At 42.7% G+C, this 19,650-nt stretch overlaps 1 protein-coding gene across 2 annotated transcripts; it reads left to right on the forward strand.

The window, feature by feature from the left end:
* Positions 1-420: 420 nt before the first annotated feature.
* Positions 421-19,594, forward strand: LOC115105839 (sushi domain-containing protein 2). 2 transcript variants are annotated; one of them, XM_029628264.2, is made up of 16 exons: positions 422-673; positions 1,444-1,642; positions 1,772-1,923; positions 2,070-2,237; positions 5,442-5,616; positions 12,551-12,752; positions 14,852-14,937; positions 15,027-15,295; positions 15,486-15,629; positions 15,734-15,892; positions 16,281-16,529; positions 16,719-16,902; positions 17,058-17,152; positions 17,260-17,436; positions 18,831-18,927; positions 19,072-19,594. In XM_029628264.2, exons 1-16 carry the CDS (start codon positions 610-612, stop codon positions 19,130-19,132), a joined length of 2,481 nt encoding a protein of 826 aa, XP_029484124.2. In that variant the 5' UTR covers positions 422-609; the 3' UTR covers positions 19,133-19,594. The 2 variants fall into 2 exon arrangements, 1 of the variants encoding a protein (XP_029484124.2); XR_010460572.1 differs by lacking the exon at positions 19,072-19,594 and having other exon boundaries at positions 421-673; positions 17,260-18,030; positions 18,831-18,921.
* The last annotated feature ends 56 nt before the right edge of the window (positions 19,595-19,650 follow it).

The following is a 19,650-nucleotide window of genomic DNA, read 5'->3' on the forward strand; positions in this document are numbered from 1 at the left end:
TAAAGAAAAAATGTACGCTCACCATGCTGCACCTTGGTCCGGTCATTTCCCTGACAACGATCGTGACAAATCACCCATATTTATAATGAGAAATTGTGAATAACTTGAGTTAACACAGGCCAATAGAAGAATGTATTATTCTCACTGTGGTGTGTAATTAATGCATTACCATGGAAAAAGGGAATTACTTGTCACCTCCACAGTTTGTAATGATATTCTTCATCAGCTCACTCACAGTTCAAGGTGCTGATGTTTTTTCTTTTGTGAGGTTTTTAATCTGTATGGCAGGTAGAGCCACCCACGCCCAACATACAGCCTTATTACTCAACTGTGAAAATAGGGTCCAAAATACACAAACACTGTTGAGTGAATTAGTCAACTGAGGACAAGCATGCAGAACTGTGTAATCATAATGACCTTTGCTACCATTTCTCAACAAAGATGCCTGTAAATGTTAGTTACCGAAAGGTTATGTGACACTGGACTGTTGAGCACAACCCGTAACTCATATTGGTAAAAACCTAGTAATTGCAGCCAGCTGGAAGCCTCTCTGTACATTGTATAGTACAGTATCAAGGACAGGCTGTTGGTAAACAGTCAAACATCAGGATGGGAAGAGCCTCTTACTTAGCTGTGATTTTCATCTGTTTTGTTTCCAGTAGCAGGATATCTGGTAGGTAGTGGAAACTTTGTCATACTAAATCTATTAATGGTGGTTCCACATGCGACTTGAAAAGGAAAAAATATGTTGCAGCTCAAGGTTCTTGGTTGGTAGTTGTGTTCAGTGGCGAAAAAAGTACCCAATTGTCATACTTGAGTAAAAGTAAAGATACCTTAATTGAAAATGACTCAAGTAAAAGTAAAAGTCACCCAGTAAAATTCTACTTGAGTAAAAGTCTGAGTATTTGGTTTAAAATATACTTAAGTATCAAAAGTAAATGTAATTGCTAAAATATACTTAAGTATATTCAAATTCCTTATATTAAGCAAACAAGATGGCACAATTATTTAATTTTTAAAAGTTTACAGATAGCCAGGGGCACACTCAAACATTCAGACATAATTTACAAACGAAGCCTGTGTGTCTAGTGAGTCCACCAGATCAGTGGCAGTAGGGATGACCAAGGATATTCTGTTGATAAGTGCATGAATTGGACCATTTTCCTGTGCTGCTAAGCATTCAAATTGTAAGAGTACTTTTGGGTGTCAAAGAAAATGTATGAAGTAAAAAGTATAATATTTTCTTAAGGAATCTAGTGAAGTAAAAGAACAAGTTGTTAAAAATATAAATAGTAAAGTACAGATACCCCAAAGAATGACTTAAGTAGTACTTTTAAGTATTTTTACTTAAGTACTTTACACCACTTGTTGTGTTATACTGTAACACCACACTTTATTTTTCTCCACTCTCATTTCACATGTAATTTTATATTTTTCTTACAGGACAGTCATGTGAAGGAAAATGTGGTGGCAAATTAGAATCCTGTTCTTGCCATGCCACTTGTGTATCCCTCGATAACTGCTGTGTGGACTACGGGGAGTACTGTGTCGATGTCACTCCATATTCCGGATCAATATTTGGTGGAACTGACTTTATTGTCCTCAAAGCAACTTTTAATGAGAGCTCCCAAATAATCTGCAGGTAGATGCAAAATACTTATTTCACTTCACTTACCTAACATATTGCTGAGTTTTACATTCTAAGTTCTGTGAATGTATGGCTGGTAGATATGCATATTAAATCTACTGAAAAGTGTCTTTCTGATTGAAGGTTCAATGATGAAATCAAAACGGTGGGCTATGTGGACACAGACAGCAGAGGCCACTGCATATCACCTCTACTGTATGAAACAGGGTCGGTTCCTTTTCAGATCTCTACAGACAATGGTACAACCTTCAGCAGACATGGAGCTTGGTTATCAGGTAGGGAAAGCCTGTGCAGCACTGATATATGGCAGCTATTTATCACAAAATCCGACCAGATACACTTATTTAAAATGTCAATACCCCTTTCTTACCAATTTACAGTAAAATGCATTGATACTCTGTTTGTGTTTTTTAATCTACAGTCCATCCTGGAAAGTTAGATCCCAGTTTCAAAGCTACTATAATCAACGCAACCCAGTGGCAGTACTACGGCACCCCAAAAGTTGGAGGCCCGCTGGACATGACATGGAACACCTCACAGGTCAGAGCAGAAAAGGTCAACATAGAGCTCTGGGGATACATGGAGAAAGGTGAGTAACAGCTAAGTCCTTCCAACATCTTACCATGTGCTGTCAGTGCATTTTCTTTAAATGTCACCTTTCTCTAACCAGGTAGGTTCTCATTTACAACTGTGACCTGGCCAAGATAAAGTAAAGCAGTGCGACAAAAACATCAACACAGAGTTACATATAAACAAACGTACAGTCAATAACACAAAATAATATAAAAATCTATGTACAGTGTGTGCAAATGTAGAAGAGTAGGGAGGTAGGAAATAAATAGGCCCTAGAGGTGAAAATAATTACAATTTAGCAATAATACTGGAGTGATGTGCAGATGATGATGTGCAAGTAGAGATACTGAGGTGCAAAAGAGCAAGAGGGTAAGTAATAATACGGGGATGAGGCAGTCGGGTGTGCTATTTACAGATTGCCTGTGTACAGGTACAGTGATCGGTAAGTGGCTCAGACAGCTGATGCTTAAAGATAGAGAGGGAGATATAACACACCAGCTTCAGAGGTTTTGCAATTTGTTCCAGTCATTGGCAGCAGAGAACTGGAAGGAAAGGTGGCCAAAGAAAGTTTTGGCTTTGGGGATGACCAGTGCAATATACCTGCTGGAGCATGTGCTACGGGTCGGTGTTGCTATGGTGACCAGTGAGCTGAAATAAGGCGGGGCTTTACCTAGCAAAGACTGATAGATGACCTGGAGCCAGTGGGTTTGGCGACGGATATGTAGTGAGGGCCAGCCAACGAGAGCACACAGATCGCAGTGGTGGGTAGCATATGGGGCTTTGGTGATAAAAATGATGGCACTGTGACAGACTACATCCAGTTTGCTGAGTAGAGTGTTGGGGGCTATTTTGTAAATGACATCTCTGAAGTCAAGGATCGGCAGGATGGTCAGTTTTACGAGGGGATGTTTGGCAGCATGAGTGAAGGAGGCTTTGTTGCGAAATAGGAAGCCGATTCTAGATTTAATTTTGGATTGGTTAAACTGTATTTGTAGTTGTCCACATATTCTAGGTCAGAACCGTCCAGAGTAGTGATGCTAGTCGGGTGGGAGGGTGCGGGCATCAATCAGTTGAAGAGCATGCACTTAGTTTTACTAGCATTTAAAAGCAGTTGAAGTCCATGGAAAGAGTGTTGGATGGCGTTGAAGCTCGTTTGGAGGTTTGTTAGCACAGTGTCCAGAGAAGGGCCAGAGGTATACAGAATGGTGTCGTCTGCGTAGAGGTGGATTAGAGAATCACCAACAGCACGGGCAACATCACTGATATTTACAGAGAAAAGAGTCGGCCCAAGAATTGAACCCTGTGGCACCCCCATAGAGACTGCCGGAGGTCCGGACAACAGGCCCTCTGACTTGACACACTAAACTCTGTCTGAGAAGTAGTTGGTGAACCAGGCGAGGCAGTCATTTGAGAAACCAAAGCTATTGATTCTGCCGATAAGAATGCGTGATTGACAAAGTCGAAATCCTTGGCCAGGTTGACGAAGACGGCTGCACAGTACTGTCTTTTATCGATGACGGTTATTGTTTAGGACCTTGAGCCTGGCTGAGGTGCACCCGTGACCAGCTCAGAAACCAGATTCCATAGTGGAGAAGGTACGGTGGGATTTGAAATGGTCGGTGATCTGTTTATTAACTTGGCTTTTGAAGATTTTAGAAAGGCAGGGCAGGATGGATATAGGTCTATAACAGTTTGGGTCTAGAGTGTCTCCCCCTTTGAAGAGGGGATGACCGCGGCAGCTTTCCAATCTTTGGGGATCTCAGATGATACGAAAGAGAGTTTGAATAGGCTAGTAATATGGGTTGCAACAACTTCTGCGGATAATTTTAGAAAGAGAGGGTTGAGATTGTCGAGCCCAGCTGATTTGTAGGGATCCAAGGAGAAGCAGGTGAAGGAGAAGCGGGGGGTGGGGGGCAAGTTGCTGCAGGGGGTGCTGAGATGTTGGCCAGGGTAGGGGTAGCCAGGTGAAAAGCATGGCCAGCCGTGGAAAAATGCTTCTTGAAATGATCGATTATCGTAGATTTATCGGTGGTGACAGTGTTTCCTATCCTCAGTGCAGTCGGCAGCTGGGAGGATGTGCTCTGATTCTCCATGGACTTTACAGTGTCCCAAAAGTTTGGGAATTAGTGCTACAGGAAGCAAATTTGTGTTCGAAAAAGCTAGCCTTAGCTTTCTTAACCTACTGAGTATATTGGTTCCTGACTTCCCTGAAAAGTTGCATATCACGGGGGCTATTCGATGCTAATGCAGAACGCCACAGGATGTTTTTGTGCTGTTCAAGGGCAGTCAAGTCTGGGGTGAACCAAGGGCTATATCTGTTCTTAGCTCTACATTTGTTTGAAAAGGGACTGCTTATTTAAGATGGAGAGGAAAGCACTTTTGAAGAGCAACCAGGCATCCTCTACTGACTTGATGAGGTCAATATCCTTCCAGGATACCGGGCCAGGTCGATTAGAAAGGCCTGCTCGCTGAGGTGTTTTAGGGAGCGTTTGACAGTGATGAGGGGTGGTCGTTTGACCGGGACCCAGTACGCACGCAGGCAATGAGGCAGTGATCGCTGAGATTCTGAAGACAGCAGAGTTGTATTTAGAGGGCAGGTTGGTCAGGATGATATAGCCCATGGTTACTGATTTAGGGTTGAACCTGGTAGGTTCCTTGATGATTTGTGTGAGATTGAGGGCATCTCAATCCTGATAGGATAAAGTAATCCTTCCCCCCTTAAAAGACCTAGATGCACTATTGTAAAGTGGCTGTTCCACTGGATGTCATAAGGTGAAAGCACCAATTTGTAAGTCGCTCTGGATAAGAGCGTCTGCTAAATGACTTAAATGTAAATGTAAATCTAGCTTAGATCGTAGGATGGCCGGGGTGTTAAGCATGTGCCAGTTTAGGCCACCTAACAGTAAGAACTCTGAAGATAGATGGGGGGGGACGATCAATTCACATATGGCGTCCAGGGCACAACTGGGGTCCGAGGGTGGTCTATAACAAGCGGCAATGCTGAGAGACTTGTTTCTGGAAAGGTGGATTTTTAATAGCAGAAGCTCAAATTATTTGGGCACAGACGTAGATAGTATGACAGAACTCTGCAGGCTATATCTGCAGTAGATTGCAACTCCGCCCCCTTTGGCAGTTCTATCTTGTCAAAAAATGTTACAGTTAGGGATAGGGATAGGATTTTTGTCATTCCAAGGATACTCATGGATGTTTCATGTCATAGGGGATCCCTACTCAGAGTCCTGGCAGGGTAAATGGGAGTACCTGTACTCTCTTGGGAGGGACCAGCCTAACAATGGTGCCTTCAGATTTGTGCCCAAGACAGCAGGGAAGCCCTTCTCAGACTGGGAGGTCGGCTGTCTACGCATCAGCGCCAGTACTCACCCAGATGGAACATGGTACGGCAAAAGACTCGACACACTCACATTTAAACTGATAACAAAAATACCATACAGCATTTTTTTGCAGCACAACCTACCATTGGTGGAAAAAGTACCCAATTGTCCGACTAAAAGTAAAGATACCTTAATAGAAAATGACTCAAGTAAAAGTGTCACGACTTCCACTGAAGGTGGCTCCTCTCCCTGTTCGGGCAGCGCTCGGCGGTCATCGTCGCCGGCCTAGTAGCTGCCACCGATCCCTTTTCTTTTTCATTTGGTTTTGTCTGTCTTGTGTTCACCTGTGTCTAGTTTAGGCTAATCGGTGGGGTATTTAATCTCTCCCTACCCGCTAGGTTTTGTGCAGGATTGTTTGTGTTACTGTCGTTGGCTTGGGTTGCGTTTTTCCCTGTTAAGCAGGTTTATTTCACTTGACTGTTTTTTCCACAAGTTAGTTTAGTCAGAGGACTGTGTTCCTCCGTTTTCGACTAGACTGCGTTCCTGTTTTCTAGGGGCTGCTTTTGTGGACCTGTACCTGTTTTGTTGGTGGACAGTAATAAAATGCCCTTCTTGGAATTCTTGCTCTCCTGCGCCTGACTCCACACCCACTTCTCCTAGGGAGATATTGAAAGAATCCCGCACCGAAAAATCATGGAGTCAGCAGGAGCGGACGCGCCCTCCCCGTCCATGGAAGAGCGTGTCCTCCAGCATACCTCCATTTTTCAAGTGATGGCGAGAATGGAGAGATGTGAGAGGAGCGGCCTCCCTACCCCGTCTTCAGCAACTCTCCAGCCTGCACCACCACCTTCTCCTGCGGCGTCCAGACCCAGCGGGATTCGGCTCGCGCTCCCGAAGGAGTACGATGTGACAGCTTCCGGGTGCAAGGGGTTCCTGCTCCAGCTGGAGCTTTACCTGGCAACCGTTCACCTGACTCCTTCGCGAGGGGAGAGTGTCAACGTCCTCGTCTCCTGCCTTTCGGGCAAAGCCCTGGAGTGGGCCAATGCGGTCTGGGATGGTCCAGACTCGGCGAGGGATCATTACCCAGAGTTCACCCACCGCTTACGAGCTGTGTTCGACCACCCACCGGAGGGCCAAGCGGCGGGTGAACGTCTGTTTCATCTGAGGCAGGCGACGAGGAGCGACTTCGCGCTGGAGTTTCGGACCCTGGCCGCCGGCGCGGGGTGGAATGACAGGGCCCTGATGGACCACTATAGGTGCAGCCTGCGGGAGGACGTCCGCAGGGAGCTAGCTTGTCGAGACACCACCCTCACTGGACAACTTGCTCACGGAAGTCCAGATCGGGTTCTGTCAGTTCCATCCCCCAGCACTCCCGCTCTGACACCAATGGAGTTAGGGGCTGCTGCAGCTAGGGCGACCGGAAGAGGAGTCTCCTCCTGCACCAGTTGTGGTCGGAGAGGGCACACTGCCGACCGGTGCTGGAGGAGCTCGTCTGGGAGTCGAGAGGGCAGGCAGAGCACTGCTCGGGCACCCCAGATGTATCAGCACCAGGATCACCCAGAGCTCCCTGGTCATATGTATGTGTTGATTTCTTTTCCTGAGTTTTCCCCCCATTCCCATCATAAGGCGCTAGTAGATTCAGGCGCAGCGGGGAATTTTATGGACCGCGGGTTCGCGCTTAACTTCTTATGGCTGGGGGCAGTATTGAGTAGCTTGGATGAATAAGGTGCCCAGAGTAAACTGCCTGCCCCTCAGTCCCATTTGCTAATATATGCATATTATTAGTATATTTGGATAGAAAACACTGAAGTTTCTAACACTGTTTTAATGATGTCTGTGAGTATAACAGAACTCATATGGCAGGCAAAAACCTGAGAAAAAATCCAACCAGGAACTGGGAAATCTGAGGTTGGTCGATTTTCAACTCATTCCCTATTGAAGATGCAGTGGGATATTGGTCATGTTGTACTTCCTAAGGCTTCCACTAGATGTCAACCGTCTCTAGCTACCTAGTCATAAACCACATACATGTTGTAACTGCGTTAGCTACCTAGTCATAAACCACATACATGTTGTAACTGCGTTAGCTACCTAGTCATAAACCACATACATGTTGTAACTGCGTTAGCTACCTAGTCATAAACCACATACATGTTGTAACTGCGTTAGCTACCTAGTCATAAACCACATACATGTTGTAACTGCGTTAGCTACCTAGTCATAAACCACATACATGTTGTAACTGCGTTAGCTACCTAGTCATAAACCACATGTTGTAACTGCGTTAGCTACCTAGTCATAAACCACATGTTGTAACTGCGTTAGCTACCTAGTCATAAACCACATGTTGTAACTGCGTTAGCTACCTAGTCATAAACCACATGTTGTAACTGCGTTAGCTACCTAGTCATAAACCACATGTTGTAACTGCATTAGCTACCTAGTCATAAACCACATGTTGTAACTGCGTTAGCTACCTAGTCATAAACCACATACATGTTGTAACTGCGTTAGCTACCTAGTCATAAACCACATACATGTTGTAACTGCGTTAGCTACCTAGTCATAAACCACATACATGTTGTAACTGCGTTAGCTACCTAGTCATAAACCACATGTTGTAACTGCGTTAGCTACCTAGTCATAAACCACATGTTGTAACTGCATTAGCTACCTAGTCATAAACCACATACATGTTGTAACTGCGTTAGCTACCTAGTCATAAACCACATGTTGTAACTGCGTTAGCTACCTAGTCATAAACCACATACATGTTGTAACTGCGTTAGCTACCTAGTCATAAACCACATACATGTTGTAACTGCGTTAGCTACCTAGTCATAAACCACATACATGTTGTAACTGCGTTAGCTACCTAGTCATAAACCACATGTTGTAACTGCGTTAGCTACCTAGTCAGAAACCACATGTTGTAACTGCGTTAGCTACCTAGTCATAAACCACATACATGTTGTAACTGCGTTAGCTACCTAGTCATAAACCACATGTTGTAACTGCGTTAGCTACCTAGTCATAAACCACATACATGTTGTAACTGCATTAGCTACCTAGTCATAAACCACATACATGTTGTAACTGCATTAGCTACCTAGTCATAAACCACATACATGCTGTTGTAACTGCGTTAGCTACCTAGTCATAAACCACATACATGTCTTGTAACTGCGTTAGCTACCTAGTCATAAACCACATACATGTTGTAACTGCATTAGCTACCTAGTCATAAACCACATACACGCTGTTGTAACTGCGCTAGCTACCTAGTCATAAACCACATACATGTCTTGTAACTGCGTTAGCTACCTAGTCATAAACCACATACATGTCTTGTAACTGCGCTAGCTACCTAGTCATAAACCACATACATGTCTTGTAACTGCGTTAGCTACCTAGTCATAAACCACATACATGTCTTGTAACTGCGTTAGCTACCTAGTCATAAACCACATACATGTTGTTATAACTGCGTTAGCTACCTAGTCATAAACCACATACATGCTGTTGTAACTGCGTTAGCTACCTAGTCATAAACCACATACATGTCTTGTAACTGCGTTAGCTACCTAGTCATAAACCACATACATGTTGTTATAACTGCGTTAGCTACCTAGTCATAAACCACATACATGTTGTTGTAACTGCGTTAGCTACCTAGTCATAAACCACATACATGCTGTTGTAACTGCGTTAGCTACCTAGTCATAAACCACATACATGTTGTTGTAACTGCGTTAGCTACCTAGTCATAAACCACATACATGCTGTTGTAACTGCGTTAGCTACCTAGTCATAAACCACATACATGTTGTTGTAACTGCGTTAGCTACCTAGTCATAAACCTAGTTCCCCTTGGGAAAACCCCACCCCCCTGAGCTGTAATGTGCGTATCTGGGAGGGAACGCAAGAAATAATCCTAAAATATTTAACCTCCACAGAATCGGTTGAAAAATGGCTCAAATGAAAGATAAAGAAGTTATTTATCTACCCAGCAAGTCAGATTTCTAAAATGTTTTACGGCGAAAACATAGCACATATTTATGTCCAACCACCACTGCATACATATCTCATTAGCTTAGCCAAGTAGGAAAAAATATGCAATCAACAAACGCAGGATTAAAAGAAAAATCATTTCACTAACCTTTTGAAATCTTCATCAGATGACAGTAATATAACATGTTACACAGTACATTCATTTTTTTTTTCAATAATATGCAATATATATCCATAAATCTCTGTTTACAATTATGCATCGTTCAAAAAATGCTACTGCAATGTCAGGAGAAATAAAATTTCCGGCAGATAACGTCAGCTAACAAGGAATACACATCATAAACTTTGACTAAATATGCATGTTTTACATATGTATGGCAAGATAAACTTCTTCTAAATGCAATCGCTATGTTACAATTATTTTTAACGCTACATTTGGCGTTCACTAGGCTATAATAGAGAGTCGGCGCTCCCATTTAGCATACTGACTCCTCTATCTTGGAGTTGACAGAAACCCAAAATGAAGACATAAATATTCCCTTACCATGGCTGTTCTTCCTTCAGAAGACCTGGAAGGGTTAATACTCACCAAGTTAGCGTTCAGTTTTCAAGTCTGTGTCTTTCCGTTCTCAAACTAGACACTTTCGGTCGAAATGTATGCAAATTTCAAGTGGATGCCACCAAAACGTCGAAAGTATACATTATATTTCGGCTAGGAGTAAACTTGTCAAACTATGTTTATAATTAAGCCTTATCATGTTATAAAGGTCTACAGCAATCGTGAGGGCGAACAGAGAAGCACACGTTGTTCAGTCCATCCTGAGGGAAGAGAGAGAAATTTCCCAGCTCCCATTGGTGAAACTTTTTTTGCGTCACCGGGACGTTTGGGCACGCTGAACGTCTCGTGAGCGCGCGATTCTCACAGTTACACGCCTCATCGAAAGCAGGCTTCACGCTGAAGACGTAGAAACTGTTTCCATGGTTATAACTGCTTGGGAAGTGTGTATACGATGACGTTGAAGTGGTGGCAACTTTTTTCATTACAAGAGACTTTGGGAGAATGCATGCCCTGAGACTTCTGCTTTACATAGAGACAAAATTTAAACGGTTTTATAAGCTTTAGAGTGTTTCCTATTCGATAATAATTTTTATATGCATATATTAGCAACTTTTGACAAAAATTTATCATGGTTTATATGGGTGCCGAATTCCTCCAGAAGGGGCAGTATTCAGGGCTAGCCCCAACAGGTTATAACTGCGTTAGCTACCTAGTCATAAACCACATACATATTGTTGTAACTGCGTTAGCTACCTAGTCATAAACCACATACATGTTGTTGTAACTGCGTTAGCTACCTAGTCATAAACCTAGTTCCCCTTTGGGAACTCCCCCCACCCCCCCTGAGCTGTAATGTGGCGCAGGGAACGCAAGAAATAATCCTAAAAATATTTAACCTCCACAGAATCGCTTGAAAAATGGCTCAAATGAAAGATAAAGAAGTTATTTATCTACCCAGCAAGTCAGATTTCTAAAATGTTTTACGGCGAAAACATAGCACATATTTATGTCCAACCACCACTGCATACATACCTCATTAGCTTAGCCAAGTAGGAAAAAATATGCAATCAACAAACGCAGGATTAAAAGAAAAATCATTTCACTAACCTTTTGAAATCTTCATCAGATGACAGTAATATAACATGTTACACAGTACATTCATTTTTTTTTCAATAATATGCAATATATATCCATAAATCTCTGTTTACAATTATGCATCGTTTCAAAAAATGCTACTGCAATGTCAGGAGAAATAAAATAGCTCCGGCAGATAACTCAGCTAACAAGGAATACACATCATAAACTTTGACTAAATATGCATGTTTTACATATGTATGGCAAGATAAACTTTTCTAAATGCAATCGCTATGTTACAATTATTTTTAACGTTACATTTGCCGTTCACTAGGCTATAATAGAGAGTCGGCGCTCCCATTTAGCATACTGACTCCTCTATCTTGAGTCGACAGAAACCCAAAATGAAGACATAAATATTCCCTTACCATGGCTGTTCTTCCTTCAGAAGACCTGGAAGGGTTAATACTCACCAAGTTAGCGTTCAGTTTTCAAGTCTGTGTCTTTCCGTTCTCAAACTAGACACTTTTCGGTCGAAATGTATGCAAATTTCAAGTGGATGCGCACCAAAACGCCGAAAGTATACATTATATTTGAAAGTAAACTTGTCAAACTATGTTTATAATTAAGCCTTAACATGTTATAAAGGTCTACAGCAATCGTGAGGGCGAACAGAGAAGCACACGTTGTTCAGTCCATCCTGAGGGAAAGAGAGAGAAATTTCCCAGCTCCCATTGGTGAAAGTATTTTTTGCTGCCCACCGGGACGTTTGGGCACGCTGAACTACTGCGTGAGGCCAATTGTGATTCTCACAGTTACACGCCTCATCGAAAGCAGGCTTCACGCTGAAGACTAGAAACTGTTTCCATGGTTATAACTGCTTGGGAAGTGTGTATACGATGACGTTGAAGTGGTGGCAACTTTTTTCATTACAAGAGACTTTGGGAGAATGCATGCCCTGAGACTTCTGCTTTACATAGAGACAAAATTTAAACGGTTTTATAAGCTTTAGAGTGTTTCCTATTCGATAATAATTTTTATATGCATATATTAGCAACTTTTGACAAAAGTTTATCATGGTTTATATGGGTGCCGAATTCCTCCAGAAGGGGCAGTATTCAGGGCTAGCCCCAACAGGTTATAACTGCGTTAGCTACCTAGTCATAAACCACATACATGTTGTTGTAACTGCGTTAGCTACCTAGTCATCAACCACATACATGTTGGCTGAAAATGAAGAAAATAAAGTTATTGTTCAACATAAAGTTGAGCAAATAAGCTGAGTAGGCTCCATCAGTGTATGCAGACATAGTCATACAGATAAACTGTCACCGTGATATGAATGTCCTATAGGAATGTCCAGGCAGTGTGGACTGAGGACCATGCTCTAGCCTGGCATCTGGAGGACAAGTTCAGGCAGGACTCAGCCATCTGGGCACTGGATAAGTGTAAAGCCTGGGACCAGCTGGAGGAGACACTGCCAGACTTCCTCTCTGAAATTATTGACTGTCCATGCACACTGGCTCAGGCTAGAGCAGACACTGGGAGGTTTCATGTAAGTCAAAGCAGTAAACTATGGTATAGATGTAGGATCTTAATTTGATCACCATGTTGCAGGAGAACTGTCTACATATTTGATGTTTAAAAATGCTTCTGAAGTTTCAAATCAAATCAAATTGTACTTGTCACATGCACCGAATATAACAGTGAAATACTTACTTAACCAACAGTGCAGTTTTAAGAAAATACTTTTTGAGGGGGGGTGTAAGAAAATAATAACAAATAATTAAAAGAGCTTCAGTAAATAACAATAACGGGGCTATATGCAGGGGGTACCGGTACAGAGTCAATGTGCGGGGGCACAGGTGTCGAGGTAATTGAGGTAATATGTACATGTAGGTAGAGTTATTAAAGTGACTATGCATGGATATAAAAGAGAGTAGCAGCAGCATAGAAGATGGTGGGGGGGCAATGCAAAAAGTCTACTAGTCAACTACAGGTAAAAGAGGACCGAGCACGCCCCCATTCTCATCAACGGGGCTGCAGTGGAGCATGTTGAGAGCTTCAAGATTCTTGGTGTCCACATCACCAACAAACAAACATGGTCCAAGCACACCATGACAGTCGTGAAGGGGACACGACAAAACCTATTCCCCCTCAGGAGACTGAAAATATTTGGCATGGGTCCTCAGATCCTCAAAAGGTTCTACAGCTGCACCATCGAAAGCATGGTTGCATAACTGCCTGGTATGGCAACTGCTCGGCCTCTGTCCGCAAGGCACTACAGAGGGTAGTGTGAACAGCCCAGTACATCACTGGGACCAAGCTTCCTGCCATCCAGGACCTCTATACCAGACGGTGTCAGAGGAAGGCCCTAATAATTGTCAAAGACTCCACCACCCTAGTCATAGACTGTTCTCTCTGCTACCACACGGCAAGCGGTACCGGAGCGCCAAGTCTAGGTCCAAGAGGCTTCTAAACAGCTTCTACTCCCAAGCCATAAGACTCCTGAACATCTAGTCAAATGACTACCCAGACTATTTGCATTGCCCCCCTCCCTTCTCCACACCACTGCCACTCTCTGTTTTCATCTATGCATAGTCACTTTAACATGAACTCTACCTACATGTACATACTACCTCAACTAACCGGTGCCCCCGCACATTGACTCTGTTCCGGCACCCCCCTGTATATATTGTTATTTTTTACTGCCGCTCTTTAATTACTTGTTACTTTTATCTCTTATTCTTATCCCTATTTTTTGACACTGCGTTGTTGGTTAGGGGATCATAAGTAAGCATTTCACTGTAAGGTGAATGAATACCTGTGGTATTCGGCGCATATGACTGATAAAATGTGATTTGATGAGTAGTCCATGTTCGTGCAGTCATGAGTGAACAGGGAGTACAGGAGGGGACTGAGGACTCACCCGTGTTGGGGATCAGCGTAGTCAATGAATAGCATTCTCACATAGGTGTTCCTTTTGTCCAGGTGTGAAAGGGCAGTGTGGAGTGCAATAGAGATTGCATCATCTGTGGGTCTGTTGGTGCAGTATGCAAATTGGAGTGGGTCTATGGTTTTTGGGATAATGATGTTGATGTGAGCCATGACCAGTCTTTCAAAGCATTTTATGGCTACAGATGTGAGTGCTACGGGTCAGTAGTCATTTCGGCATTTTACCTTGGTGTTCTTGGGCACAGGGACTATGATGGTCTGCTTGAAGCATGTTTGTATTACAGACTCAGACAGGGAGAGATTGAAAATGTCAGTGAAGACACTTGCCAGATGGGCAGCGCATGCTCAGAGTACAAATCCTGGTAATCCGTCTGGCTCTGCGGCCTTGTGAATGTTGACCTGTTTAAAGGTCTTACACACATCGTCTGAATGTATCAACCTCTATAAATATTTCCATTAATTACAATCCACATAATTCACATTTCCTGTTGCTGCAGGATTATTTTCCTGCTGTAAACTGGCACAAATTAAGATCCTACACCTGTACCTTGATCAGTAAAGGCTAATATGTTTGTGCTCCCAACAGTGCAGGCACAGCATACATACAGTATTGCTTTACATGTATGATAGATACCAGTAAAAGAGTATGATACAGTTTGCTTTGTGCATTTTAATTGATGCTTTTCCTTTCACCCACAGACAGATTATGGCTGTGATATGGAGAAGGGGAGTGTGTGTACCTACCACCCAGGAAGTGTGCACTGTGTGCGGGCCATACAAGCCAGGTAAGTCCCATAACAATCTAATGATTTGTCAGTCATTAAGAGTCCTCAAGGCCTATTTGTATCCTGTGTTTCATATTTACTGTTGACAGCCCCAAGTTTGCAGCAGGACAGCAGTGTTGCTATGACCACACGGGGGCCCAGGTTTTGACAGATGACTCCATTGGCGGGAGTACCCCAGACAGAGCCCATGACTGGGGCTCACCCCCATTTGTAAAGCCCCCCAGAGTCCCTGGGTTCTCCCACTGGCTCTACGACGTCCTCAGCTTCTACTACTGCTGCCTGTGGTCTGACAACTGTCACTACTACTTCAAACGCAGACCCTCTAGTGACTGCAGGACCTACCAAGTAGCAAAAGCAGGTGAGAAAATGGCTCTGGTCTATAGTATGACTGTCTGATTCACGACATTACAGCTGTCTGAACATAATATTATACAGTGTCTAAAATGTAGATCTTTTTTTCTGTTATTTACTATCGTTTCAATGTCATCTTAGAATAATTATTAATATATAATATAATTTAATAATGGTATTGGATTTTTTATCACTAGGTGTGGTGTTTGGAGACCCCCACTTCATAACATTTGATGGCGTCAGTTACTCCTTCAATGGAAAGGGGGAATACACCATTATGGTCTCAGAAAGCAAGGAACTGACAATACAGGGCAGAACAGAGCCGGTAATACTGACAAATGGTGAGTTTTTAAGAAAACCTATAGTTAGAATGAAAGAGACAAGAAATTAATTATCAAGAAATTATTATTACATTGATTATTATTCATAAACATTAATTTCACAGGCAGCATGGTGAAAGCAACAAAGCTATCAGCGGTTGCCATGAGAGAGGGGACCTCTGACATCATTGAGGTGCGACTCGGAAAACCTCAGGACCACCTACAGGTGCTGCAGAACCAAACCTCCCTCTCCTTCTCTGAGCAGAGCTGGATGGATCTGAAGGGTGAGACCTTGGGCTTTTTTAATTGACCTTTGGATTCATGGAAGAGCTATTGTTTTCATAAAATAATCAATGCAGTGGAGAGATAATGCAGCAGAGATAAGGCTGAGCTGGCTCACTGATGAAGAGATATAAGGGCTGTCTGTGCCCTTGTGAAATTACTAACACATATTTACAACTGCTTTAAAGTCCTAGCTTCCCTGCGTAAAGAGAATGATTCAACTTTAATTTCAAGTTCAAATGTTTGACATCAGTATTTACCAAGTCTGCACTGAGCTGTAAATGTGGTTGTAGAATCTAGAATGGAGATTCTATTTTCTAAAATGTCAACCAGATAAGATAAGAAAAATGTGCAATTCTGTGATATGGATCTATCATACTTATTTTCCAGGTGTGTTTGTATTTTCGCCCAACCCTACAAATGTGACTGTCATGTTCCCCTCTGGAGCTGGAGTGGAACTGAGACTGAGAGGGGGAACCATGACAACCACAGTGCTTCTACCAGAGGTGTTTAAGGATTTTACCCGTGGACTGTTAGGAAAGATGAACGGTGATCCCAAAGATGACCTGGTTACCAGTGATGGTCAGACTGAGTCTGATCAAGGCAATGCAGAGGGGCTGTTTAATTTCGGGGCAAGCTGTGAGTAAATAGAAAGTCTGCATCTAATTAATATCATACATGTTCTCCAGACAGATTACAGAGATATTGTTAATCACTAACTAAGGTTCAGTGTACTCATAATGCAATTGCACACAGTTGTCATGTGCACAACAAATGCAGTCAATACATTTTTACTCAGTAAAAATATGCCCGTACTAATTTTTCCAGGGGCTATATTGAACGAGTCCACGCTCTTCACGTACGATTCGGAACACTTGTTGAACTCATATCTCCATGCTCCAAAACACGACGCCAGTTTCCGTCCAGTGTTTTCCATCCCTGAGGATCCAAATGATCCTCTCGGCAGCCAGGCCTCTGAGCTGTGCTCTGGAGAGGGCTCTCTGTACTGTAGGTACGACAAGCATGGATCAGAGGAATCTAGCCAGACATCTGCCATCTTCTGTTATCACACACAGTACACTGAGACACTATACTTTTTTTATAGCTAGAGACATAATGTTCTCTTCTGTTTATTGCTTGAAATATCTTATCATAATTGCATTGTAGATATGATACGCTGATGGCTCGTAGTCTGGAGATGGGCAATGCCACCAGGGTATCTTTTCAGAGCCACAGGTCTGTAGTGGAGGATCTAGAGCCAGGTAGGTAACCTACTGTATAACAAACAATCAACATAAGCACATTTGCACCATTAGTCATAGAATTAATATAGCAGTAAATTAAGCCCATCTTATCTCATTCTCTACAGTGGTGTCCTGTGGCTGGCTTTCTCCACCCACAAATGGAAAGAAGGAGGGGACCAGATATTTACAGGGAGCTGTGGTGAAGCTGTCCTGTGACTCTGGCTATGTCCTCTGGGGGTCAGAGGAGCACACATGCCTGGGGACTGGTCAATGGTCTGGTGAAACCACGACCTGCGTGGCTGGTATGGACAATAGCTGAAATCAACAGCAAAATTCTATGCTACTCGTATGAATCATCGCTGAAATCAACAGCAACATGATATATGCTCCTGGTATGTAGGAAATACCAGTATGAAAATGTATTGTGGCAGACCAGGGGGTTTGGTCAAAACATTTACACAGATCAGACACGGACAGAGTAGGATTAGCTCAGTTTCAAAGGTATTTATTAAAATAATAGTCCAAAAGAATTGGTCTCCCCCAAGAGACCCTCTCCGGGATACCATCTTCTGGGCTCCGGGTCTAGCTGTATCCTGTGGTGATCAAAAACATGAACCCTATCCTGTTACCGCCCCCAACTATACAGGAGTCCGTTCCTCCTCCAGTCTCTCCCCAGTGTGTTGCCCTTCTGGCAGTTTTATGGGATGTGTACAGCTGGTGAGCAATCAGCCCTTGATTACTCACCAATCCCCAATCAGCCCCAATTAGTCCTGACAGGAGAGCCCGTCGAGACCTGGCACGTCCAGCAGATGGAGCCATCGCCTCGTGATCTATACTCCGTCTGTCACCAGGCCTCGACAAGTCTCCCCCTGGTGGCTGACCTGCTGTACGCCACAGTATGTACTCACTACTGGGAGTCGCTCTGAATAAGAGTGTCTGCTAAATGACAAAAATGTAAATGTAAAAATGTATTTATCATCGCTGAAATCAACAGCAAAATGCTCTATAATTCTGGTAAAAAATGATTACTAAAATCAACAGCAAAATGCTCTATAATTCTGGTAACAAATTATCAATAAAACGTTACTGCAAAATTAAATCAATATTGGCTGAGGATCAATATTATGGGTGTATTGCCAGTGAGGTCCCATCAACTTTACCATGCTTAATGTTTGAAATCAGTTGCTTTTTATGTACGGCGTGTCCTGTCTTCTTTTGATTTCCCCAAATTATTAAAAAAATCATAACTTCACCCCCGATTCATGTGCTTTGTTTAAGCCCCTTTTACAACCCCTCCACTAATACCGTTGACATGAGTTGGCAGGGACAGATATGGGAGCATATTGCTATGGCAATGAGACCAGACTGAGTTTGAATCATCACATACAGTATAATTGACAAAATTATCTAAATATCCATAGCATAGGCTAGCTAAAGCACTGTTATGATACTGAAGGATGCTGTAGTCACTATAGTATTATTTACAGCGTGTGAGGCCCCCCATCATGAATAACATAGGTATGAAATTGATAATCTGAAAATCAAAGGTTTGCATTCTCCTTTTCGACTGTGGACAAGCTGATAGCAAGCTGAAAGCTGAGCATTTCAAAGCCCTCACAACCCTCTCTCAACAAAATGATTTATCTTTCCCTCTAAAGCCACACTTAAACTACAGTATATGCTCTTTGTTTTGCAGATAATCTCAGGGGAATTGTGGTTGGTTCAGTTATTGGAGCACTAGCATTAATCCTAGTGATAGTAACACTCATAATCAACAGCAGACAACATAAAAGGTAGGGTATAGTGATCTTCAGTGCCTTACATTTTTGTTTACACACTTCCTCTGAAAAATACACCTTTTACACTATACATGTACCTTCAAGGTTGTGAGCTCAAAGCTACAGCAGTTAAACATGTCTTCTTATTTTTCTGTTCAGAGAAACTGCAGCATCTGCTGTGTCAGATGATGGTCAAGATCAGATCAGGGTGGTTTTCTAATGGACATTCTGCAGGATCCATAGAACAGTTGGTTTCAGAATACCAGCACAGAGAATGACTGCATCACAGAAAGCCTTTCAGTAGACTTCAGTACTAGGCTATATTCTTCAATAGACACACTCCATAAATGTTTTGCATAAAGGACTCAGATATGTCTCAAGGTTAGAGTTGCAAACATATACATCTGTTCCACTGCTGATAGTGAAAGTAGAGTTAATTGCACCATAATGTATCTGGTTATATGGCAAAACACAATACCAGTTGATTTAAAACAGTACTGTACCTAATGACATGCATATATCCACACTTCTAACTCTGTAATGCAAAATATCAATGTATGGCATGTAATAATATCAGCAATGAAATTCATGATATCTCTTCCACTACCATACTAATAAATGGTATCACTGCACACTCACAGTACTGATTGAGTCAGGTGTGAGGTTCATTGTTTGAATTATTTATGACAGATGTTTTATTTATATAACCGACAGGTCACTGGTTTGAGTCCCTAAACC

This window comes from Oncorhynchus nerka, linkage group LG22, assembly GCF_034236695.1.
Source record: "Oncorhynchus nerka isolate Pitt River linkage group LG22, Oner_Uvic_2.0, whole genome shotgun sequence".
Lineage (NCBI taxonomy): Eukaryota > Metazoa > Chordata > Actinopteri > Salmoniformes > Salmonidae > Oncorhynchus > Oncorhynchus nerka.